The following is a 10,542-nucleotide window of genomic DNA, read 5'->3' on the forward strand; positions in this document are numbered from 1 at the left end:
TGAGGACCCCTGGTATAAAACATCATAAAATACGCAGTTTAAAACAGCAATAATATACATTCATATTCTTGTGGCATCAATATTATGTTGCACTTTGTTCCAGTCCATCACATTATGGTGTTTAGTGTATAGTTGCATGGCATGAGTGAGTGATCATGACATGTTTGTTTATTTATTTATGACATTTATATGCTGCCCCTCTCAAGAGTGGCTTACAAGATATATATACATACAATATATTATCTTATTAGCATAGTACAATATCAGTATTATATATTACTATATTGTACTACACAATTATATTGTAATATTGTTAGTAATATTACATGTAATATAAAATATATAATTATAATATATTATTAGTATTAGTATTGCATTATATTACATTATAATATTATATATATATATATATATATATATATATTGTAATGAATATCTTCTATTTCTCTAAATATTTTCCCCCCAAAATTATTTACATATTTACATTGCCATCACATATGTATATATGTTCCTGATTCTTGACATCTTCTCCAGCAATTTTTTGAATAGTTTATATTTATATTTGCTATTCTTACTGGTGTTAGGCACCACTTCCATATTAACTTATAATAATTTTCTTAAACCGTATGGATAAATTTTTTAGATGTCTTTGTCTCCATAATTGTTGCCACTCTGTTTCATTTATTTTTATCCTTAAATCTTCTTCCCAGACCTCCTTGAGGATGTTATTTTTTGTTTTTCCTTTCTTTATTTCAATTATTATCTTATATATTTTACTAGTTATTCCTTTCAAATTTTCATGCTGCTCTACAACCCTTCCATTTTCTATTATTTGTTCAAATTGGTTAAGCTTACTTCCATTTTTATTATTTTCCCCCCAATTTTTAAACCATTGTTCTAATTGTATACAATGAAACCATGTCAATTTTATTTCTCTAAATTCTTCCATAATCGTTTCCTTCTTCATTCCAACCTTTATCCAATCCCCTATTTTGTCTAATTTTTTCCCTTAACTTTTTATCCATTACTTTTAAAAAAAATTTGGAAATACCTTTTCCATACACTTTGATATTTTTTGTTTTCAAGATGACCTGCTTAAAAATGCGGCAATCGGGATGTTAGAAAATGATCTCTCCTTGCAAACTAGAGACAGAAAAAAACATTTTATTTCTTTTTCCAGGCTTCTGTGCTGCAGAACATCCGGACGGCAATGAGGAGGCAGATGCGGCGTCACTCTTCTCGGCGCAGCAGCGCTTCCCGCCGGCGCCTGGGCAGGTTGTGGAGCAGATTCTTCCACAGGCCGCGGGTGAGAGGCCAAATCCCGCTTTTAAACCCCACTCACACTTCGCAGACGGTGCTGGGAGACGGCATCATCAATCGCACAGCTGGGGCGGCTGCCCAGAGCCCCTCTTTGCCTTCTCCTGAAGGACCTCATGTCGAAACGGAGACTTGCAGCCCTAATAGAGGGGTCCCTGAATCGGAAAACAGCCGTTTGCCTTCGCAGCCTGAAATCACAGGTCTGTCATCCCCTTTGGGCATTTTGCCAAACGCTTGCATGGCTGCTCTGTCGGAGCCAGGCGACGGACACAGTGACAAGCCTTTGGGTGCCGAGGACGCCTCCGCCGATGAGGCTGGAGAAACCAGCAAGGTTGACTCAGGAAGAACATTTAGAGACCCTTTGTTGGAAAGGGTGACGGAAATGCACCAGCACGTTGGGTCAACTTCAAGCAGAACTGTTGCCGAGAGCAGGAATCCCAGCAGGAATTGTTTACGGAGCGAAGAGCCGCGTCGTCTTCCTTTTAAGACGTGGGAGCCCACGTACTCTGACAGCCCAGTGAATGTCTCCATTCAGTCGGATGGGCAGCGCACATATCACAGTGAACCTCTGGGCCTTCACTCCGCTTGCTGCCGTTCCATGGAAGTGCCAATGCTAGAATCCCCTGTCCAGGAAATCAGCCCCAGTGACGACGAATCTTTGCTGGTTTGCTAATGGAATGGTACTGGGTTCCGTCACAGGCCTTGTTAACCTTTTACATTGTATTGCGATAGTACATCATCCATAACCACCTCCTTGTTGTCTCTGCTATCACGCTGCCTTGATCTCCAGGGGAGCAGCATATCGTTGTCAAAATTAAATAGGAGAAATTTGGCCTCTGCAGCTGAGCCAAAGCGTTTAAATTAGCATTTTTTCCCTTCCTTTCAAAAAAAAAAAAAGCATTTATTTTACTTACAGTATTTATATTCCACCCTTCTCACCCCGAAGGGGACTCAGGGCAGATCACAATATACACATATACGGCAAACATTCAATGCAGTTTTTGTAGACATACAAGACAGACAGAGGTATTTCGGCACTTTCCAACTTTGGCGCTTGGAGGTTATGCTCCATTCTGGCCACAGGAGGGTGCTGTTACTCCAATGTGACGACGAGCCTTTTTTGATTGTAGAATTTTCTTCCTTGGTCTTTGATTGATTGCCGGCATTTTAAGGAGTCGTAAAATACCTCCCCCCTAAAGTGTTCCCTAATTTCTCTACTCACAGCTCAGCTGTTTTCGAATTGCTTAGGTAGGTGGACAGTGAACTTAGGCTAACATTTGTGTGCTCAACCCAACTCGGGCTTCGGACTTGCCACCTTCCAGTCAGCACTGATCTGTCACTGTTGGTGATTAACCAGCTGTGCTACAGCCCAGCATTTGGTTGTAAAAGGTTCCATATGTAAAATACAGGGTGGTTTGCAAAGAAATCATTTGGAATCCCTTACCATCTTTAAATCTCCCTTTGGTCCTATCTAGTAGGTGACTGCCATCAGACAAATCCCAAGGGCCCTTCAATTGTGTCTGCATGTTTATGGCACAAACTATTGTGCTCCAGCAGGTAATAGACTGTCAGATATATCTGGTCAAGGATAGGCAGAAAAGTTAACTTCCATTGAGCAATACAAAGCTCCACTAGATATTATTAGACCTCAATTGCCACCATCCATTGGTCACAGTATCAGGCTAATGGGAGTTGGAATCCAGCAACACCCAAAGAACCATGTCTTCCTCATCCCCAGGATAGAGAATAACAATAACGGTAGAATTTCACTTCTTTTTGCCTGTATGTATTTAGCACTGTTCCCCCAGATAGAATTGCCTATGCCAGGTGGCCTCTCTGGCCCATCGACTTTACATTATATCAATGGTTACCTGGGAGGAAAATGGCCCAAGGGGAGCCCAACATGGGAATGCAGATGAAGTCCTCATAGCTATTACATCGGTTTAGTACAATGGGGATCTGAAGTGATACTCCCCCAAAAACATCCCTCACTTATATAGTTGATCTGCGGAAGTAGGAATGCACAACCTCCAAATAAGGATGCATTCCCCTAAATCCTGTTTCTTCTGTGTTGTCAAAGGCTTCTGTATTTCTTCTATGTTGTCGAAGGCTTTCATGGGCAGAATTGCTGGGTTGCTGTGAGTTTTCTGGGCTGTCTGGCCATGTTCCAGAAGCATTATCTCCTGGTGTTTTGCTCACATCTCCCTCAGAGATTATGAGGTCTGTTGGAAACTAGGCAAGGGAGGTTTATATATCTGTGGAATGTCCCGGGTGGAAGATAGAACTCTTGTCTGTTGGAGGCAAGTGTGAATGTTGCAATTGATCACCTTGATTAGCATTGAAAAGCCTTGCAGATTCAAGCCTTGGCTGCTTCCTGCCTAGGGAAAAAAAATAATAATAACAATAATAATAACAACAACACATACATCACACAGTCCTGCCTGGTGGAATATAAAAACAACAACAACACATACATCACACAGTCCTAGACGCTTGGGAAGTGTTCGACGTGTGATTTTGTGATATGAAATCTAGCATATATATCTTGTGATATATGTGAGTGTTGCAGTCTTGCAGCTTCAATACTTGGCTGCTTCCTGCCTGAGGGAAAATAATAATGACAACAACACATACATCACACAGTCCTGCCTGGGGGAATATAATAATAATAATAATAATAATAATAATAATAATAATAATAATAATATACATCACACAGTCCTAGACGCTTGGGAAGTGTTCAACTTGTGATTTTGTGATACGAAATCCAGAATATATTTCTCGTTTGCTGTGACATACTATGTTTTTGTGTCAGTAAAATAATAACACTCTATTTATATTCCGCCCTATCTCCCCAAGGAGACTCGGGGCGGATCACAGTACACATACACAGCAAACTTTCAATGCCGTTTTTGGACAGACAGGACAGAGACAAGACATAACAGAAAGGAGGTATGTTTAGTCGACGTCCAGCTTTTTTTGCGCCTTGGATGTTGTGCTCAAATCCAGCCACGGGGATGCTGTCGCTCTATTTTCTATGACGAAGAGCCATAAGGACACCGTCCTTACTTTTGGTTGCTGGGCATTTTCTGATCTTTTTTCTTTTATGGTGTCATAAAATACCTCCCTTGCTTAGTGGTACCTAATTTCTCTACTTCAGGGGTCCTCAAACTACAGGCCTCCAAGATCATTTACCCGGCCCTCTCTCGGGGTCAACCTAAGTCTGAAACGACTTGAAAGCACACAACAACAACAGTCCTATCTCATCAGCCAAAAGCAGGCCCACACTTCCCACTGAAATATTAGTTAGTTTATATTTGTTAAAATTGTTCTTCATTTTAATTATTGTATTGTTTTTAAGTGTTATTTTACACTACAAAAAAGATATGTGCAATGCGCATAAGAATTCATTCATGTTTTTTTTCAAATTATAATCCAGCCCTCCAACAGTTTGAGGGACTGTGATGTGGCAATCTGTTTAAAAAGTTTGAGGACACCTGCTGTACTTACAGCTCTGAGCTGTTTTCAAACTGCTTAGGTAAACGTTAAGCTGGGCTGACAGTTGTGAGCTCACGCCGACCCAAGGCTTTGAACTGGCAACCTTTCAGTTGGTAGATCTTATCATTGCTGGTGATTTACCAGCTGTGCTAAAGCCCAGCCTGGAATCCTTTGCTGGATTGGATTCAGCGAATCACCTCCTAGTACTAATCAAGGTGATTAGTACAAATTGCAACATTCACACTTGCCTCAAACAGACAAGTTGGGGATCATATATCATTCCACAGATATATGACCCCCCACTTGCCTTATTTTCAACATACCTCATAACCTCTGAGGATGCCTGCCATAGATGAGGGCGAAACGTCAGGAGAGAATGCTTCTGGAGCATGGGCAAACTCACAGCAACCCTCTTGTTTCTTCTGTTTGTGAGGTCACTTTCTCTCTGCTTTTGGAGATCAAATGATAGCTTTCAGGAAGTGTCTGGATGTGCTGGCTGCTCAACTGGAGATACCCAATTATTGGCAGTTTTGAATATTTAATTTGAGGCTATGTTTACGCTGCCTAGAGTCATTTATTTAATAGGAAAGCAAGCTTGTGAAGCATCACTTCCTCTGGTTTCGTCTTTCCTCCCATTCATTTGCTAGCTCCTTTCGTAATGGTGACTGTTGAGCAGGCATGGGCAAACTTCGGCCCTCCGGGTGTTTTGGACTTCAACTCCCACAATTCCTAACAGCCGGTAACTCTTTTCTGGTTACTGTGATTGTGTTAACCAGGTTTTCCTTTGCCTAGTGCTGTATAGTTTTACAAGGGCGTTGTAGGGCTACAGTTATGCGCAGCATCCTTTCTGACCCATTGCCCACACGCACAAAAAGTTACCAGTGTTGGCGAAAGCAGCAAAATGCTTGCATGCATCGAAATCGCCGTCGCTCCATGAGGAATTGGCCAGTGCTTTATATTAAAGACGCCAATCGTCAAGCTGACGGTCTATGGTTTTTGTATTAGTTAATTACCGGAGATCTTTAGGTTTTCTCAGACAGTTCTGTGAAAAACAAAGATCGTAAGTGGTGCAGAAACATGCCTTAGAAGTCAATGGCTTGCTGCCTGCATCACATCATGGGAAGCAATGCTTGCTTGCTATGTAAATAAGCTTTGGAGCATGAGCTTTGGAGTGGCAGGGCCCTCCTATATACTAGATGAGTAGAGAACCAATGGCTACTTCTCATTTCAAACATACTTGCTCCTCCCTGTGACATCTGGTCTTACAATACTCTGGTTTCCTTAAAGTGAAACCAATGGACAAACCATGATATCAAACCAATTTAATATCTTCTAACTAAAATGTATGCAAACCACAGCCCCCAATCTACGAGGGAAAGTAAGGTTACAAGAATTTTTTAAAATACAAAGAATGAATATATTTTAATTCAACTTACCTGGATTGTAGCATAGGTATTACATTATTTTTCCACATACTTAGGCGATCCCTCGTTGTCCGAGTAGGATTGTCTTCCAAGATTGGTGTACTGGCGGTGGGTCCGTAGATGACTGTGGAGCCCTATTCTTGATCTGCATCTTCTCCCACAGTGAGGGAATTGGTTTCCAGGTGGAAGGTGGTCTCCGTTGGGTTTGGCTTGACGCGCCTTCCTCTTGGCACATTTCTCTCCCTTTGTGCCTCTTCAAATTCTACAGCACTGCTGGTCACAGCTGACCTCCAGCTGGAGTTCTCAAGGGCCAGGGCTTCCCAGTTCTCAGTGTCTATGCCAGAGTTTTTAAGGTTGACTTTGAGCCCATCTTTAAATCTCTTTTCCTGCCCACCAACATCCTGTTTTCCGTTCTTGAGTTTGGAGTAGAGCAACTGGGAGACAGTGGTCGGGCATCCGGACAACAGGACCATCGCTTCAATGCTGGTGGTCTTTGCTTCTTCCAGCACGCTGACATTTGTCCACATGTCTTCCCAAGAGATTTGTAGGATTTTCTGGAGGCAGCGCTGATGGAATCGTTCCAGGAGTTGCATGGGATGTCTGTAGACTGTCCACGTCTCACAAGCGTATAGCAGGATTGGGAAGACAATAGCTTTATAAACGAGAACCTTGATATCCCTGTACAAGGGATATCCGGAAAGTAAGGCTCCAAGAATTTTTTTAATACAAAGAATGAATATATTTTAATTCAACTTACATGGATTGTAGCATAGGTATTACATTATTTTTCTACATAATCACCATTCAGTTCGATTCATTTTGTCATCCATGGGATGAGTATTTGATGCCTGTGTCATAGAAGTTTCCCTCTGCCTTTTTCAGCCAGTTTGTCACTTCGATTTTCATCTTGTCATCGTTGGAAAAGTGTTTTCCACCCAGGTGTTCCTTCAATTTAGTGAATCGATGATAGTCTCTGGATGCAAGATTGGGGCTGTGAGAGGAGTGGTTTAAAACATCCCAACCCAATGAAGTCAACAACTCTTGCAGACGCGCATTGTCATGAAGGAGACAGACTTCCGATGCTAGCATCCCACGACGTTTGTTTTGAATGGCTCTGAGAAGTTTCTTCATGGTCTCACAATATATTCCATACCCATTTTGCCACATGCTGTCTTGACATTACATCCTCTCCATAAACTGAAACGATTCCACAATGAATCGCAGCGGCGTTCATGCTCTTAGCATTTAGGTAGCATATTGCAGCGCGAACTTTGCACTTGGAGGGAAACGGAATGAGGACACTCATCTCTAACCTTCACCATAACGCCAGTTGATGAGCTACTGATGACTGGCACTGCTCGTTCGCTTCTGCTGGCTTCCCACTACACAGCAGTGATATCAACTTCCTCCGACAAAATTCCCTGCGAGAGCTACATGCCTTGTAACCTTACTTTCCAGATAACCCCTGTAGTTATTTAGTATGAAAGCAGAGTGCCACACAACGCTGAGGTTTGCCACAGTGTTCTCCATTGATACCTGGAATGGTTGCTTTATTAACTAACTACATTTATGCTTCCTTGTTTTCAGTTTGCAACATGGTTTGCAATGGGCTAGAATTTTAACTGGATGCTTATTCTGTGTGTGACTTAATCTTGCCTCAGACTTGCCACTGAATGATTTCTGTGATGCGGATTGTGCAAGAGCTTAGTAGGAGTGAAAGCCACTGGAATGAGTTAAAATTGCATGACCCAGGCAAAAACAACAGTGTCTTAGAAGAATAACTGGTGCTTCCACTCCCCTCCCCTCCCCTGTAATAGTGGCTTCTCTTTTGACATTCATTATTTTGAAGGGTTAGCATTGTGGAGTCTCTACTCTATTAAGATGGGCACCTTTTGCTTTTGAAATATTTTTACATACAGACATTATTGAGACTGTCATTGCTAGGACAAGACAGCACGACAGTAGTACAATGCAGCCTGTTTTGCAGTCTTGTGTTGTTCTAACAAACCTTGGCAGTTGTGGGAGCCTGTTCCTAGAGAGATGTAAGAGGGTTATCCAGAAAGAAGTTGGTATCACTGCCGTGTAGTTGGAGGTCAGTGGAAGCGAACGAGCAGTGCCAGTCGTCGGTAGCTCATCGACTGGCCTTGTGGTGAAGGTTAGAGATGAGTGTCCTCATTCTGTTTCCCTCCAAGTGCGAAGTTCACGCTGTATGAGGAATATCTGGAAAGTAAGGTTACAAGATTTTTTAAAAAATACAAAGTATGAATACATTTTAATAAAACTTACATGGATTGTAGCACAGGCATTACATTATGTTTCTACATAAACAACATTCAGTTTAATACATTTTGTCATCTGTGGGATGGGTTTTTGATGCCTGTGTCAAGTCTCCTGCCTTTTTTAGCCATGTTATCAGTCACAACGAATGTCTGTCCACTTCTGTCTTCATCGTGAATTTCCATCCTTCCACAATTGAAATTCCATACCCATTTTGCCACATGCTGTCTTGACATTACGTCCTCTCCATTCATGATGAATTGCATCTCATGATGAATCGCAGCAGCTTCATGCCCTTAGCATTTAGGTAGCATATTACAGTGTGAACTTTGCACTTGGAGGGAAACGGAAAGGATGCTCATCTCTAACCTTCACCACGATGCCAGTCGATGAGCTACTGACGACTGGCACTGCTTGCGCACTCCGTCTGGCTTCCCACTACATGGCAGTGATACCAACTTCCCACAAAAATTCCCCACGAGAGCTATGTGCCTCGTAACCTTACTTTCCGGATAACTCTCGTAGTTATGTCCCTTGATTGAATCCCAGGCTCTTCTGGTAAGTCAATGTCAGAATTAATGTAGTTTTAGCAGACGATGATTTATTTCCACTTCCTATGTCAGGTGCTGCACACAAAGGAAGTTTCAACTGACGCGGACCATTGGTTGGTCTGTTCTGAATAGCAGTGGATCGCCAAGGGTTCAGACAGAAGCTTTTCCAGCCCTGTTGCTGGTCACTTTTGCATGTGGAATCCGGAAATTCCCATCCATTATAGCCATACATACAGTAGAGTCTCGCTTATCCAACCTTCGACCATCCATTATTCTGTATTATCCAACGCAGTCTGCCTCCCACCTGGATCCACATCTGTTTCAATACATTGCAATGTTTTGGTGCTAAATTTGTAAAGACAGAAAGTACTACATAACATGACAGTGTATTGAACTGCTTTTTCTGTCGATTTGTTGTAAAAGTTGAAGTTTTGGTGCTTAATTTGTAAAATCATAACGTAATTTGACGTTTAATAGGCTTTCCCTTAATCCCTCCTTATTATCCAGGATTTTTGCTTATCCAATGTTCTGCTGGCCCGCTCATGTAGGATAAGCGAGACTCTACTGTGCCTCCTTCCCTGCGATGCCACAATGTGGTTGCTCCCTTGCTTCTGCATGCACACACGCACCTTTCCCGCCAAAGGTTGAATTTACTTTTGTAAGAATTTGTTTGGGGCGCTGTATGCCAAAACGTGCTAGTCTTTTTGGTTCTAGCCTTTTGCCTTTGGTTCCATGCCACACTAGACTGTAACCATGGAAAACTTAGGTGAATGTGAAGCTAAGGCCCAGGTTGAACGAGGCCCCACTTCTTTTACGTAAAGATGGGAGGAATCTTCATAGGAGGACCTTCAGCATTCACAGCTGTGTCCTTCTGGCATTTGGCTTTGTAACGTGTATCTTGTGCCACGCCAATAACCTCTTACTGTAAAGTGTGCATCCTGACCATTCATTCTGTTGTCATTCTCACACCGCCTCTGGATTTGTTTTCCTTTAGGACTTTCACTGCTTGCTTTCAGTGGCTGTGATGTGCTATGCTCTTTTGGCAGCTATTTTGCAAAGTGCTGACTGCTTTCAGTGGTGTAAGCAAATTCCTTTCCAGCATATTGTCATGTTAAGAGGGGAAACGTCATTAGGAAGACTAATAATAATGAAATGATCAGGTGTGCAGAGTGGTCCGGAGTGCCTGAAAATGCCTTGGTCTCTTTAACTTGGATTTCCTAACCGAAAGTTAAATGAGAATTGGAATAACTTCCGTGGTTTGGATGCAATGAAATGGTTGGGTGAATGAAGCAGGGATGGTCTATATTGAAGTGTGCTGTATCAGCAGAATACTTTTTATTGTAAACTTCAGAGATGTAGTTTGGTTTGGATTTGTTTTTTTAATTCCCTGCAATTAGCCATGAAGTTTAACATGTGTCAACGATCTTTCTGTTAAAGTTCAAAACAAAGACTAATAAAACTAAACTACGACTGTT

At 41.9% G+C, this 10,542-nt stretch overlaps 1 protein-coding gene across 1 annotated transcript in view; it reads left to right on the forward strand.

Moving 5' to 3' along the window:
• The window catches only part of LRP3 (LDL receptor related protein 3), a 28,755-nt gene extending 18,213 nt beyond the window's left edge, over nt 1-10,542 (forward strand). The window contains exon 7 of the mRNA XM_067471107.1: nt 1,181-10,542. Within this exon, the coding sequence (XP_067327208.1) occupies nt 1,181-1,990 (810 nt within the window). The 3' untranslated portion in view covers nt 1,991-10,542. The remainder of the gene's footprint in view (nt 1-1,180) is intronic.

The sequence above is a fragment of the Anolis sagrei genome, chromosome 8 (assembly GCF_037176765.1).
Source record: "Anolis sagrei isolate rAnoSag1 chromosome 8, rAnoSag1.mat, whole genome shotgun sequence".
Classification (NCBI taxonomy): Eukaryota; Metazoa; Chordata; class Lepidosauria; order Squamata; family Dactyloidae; genus Anolis; species Anolis sagrei.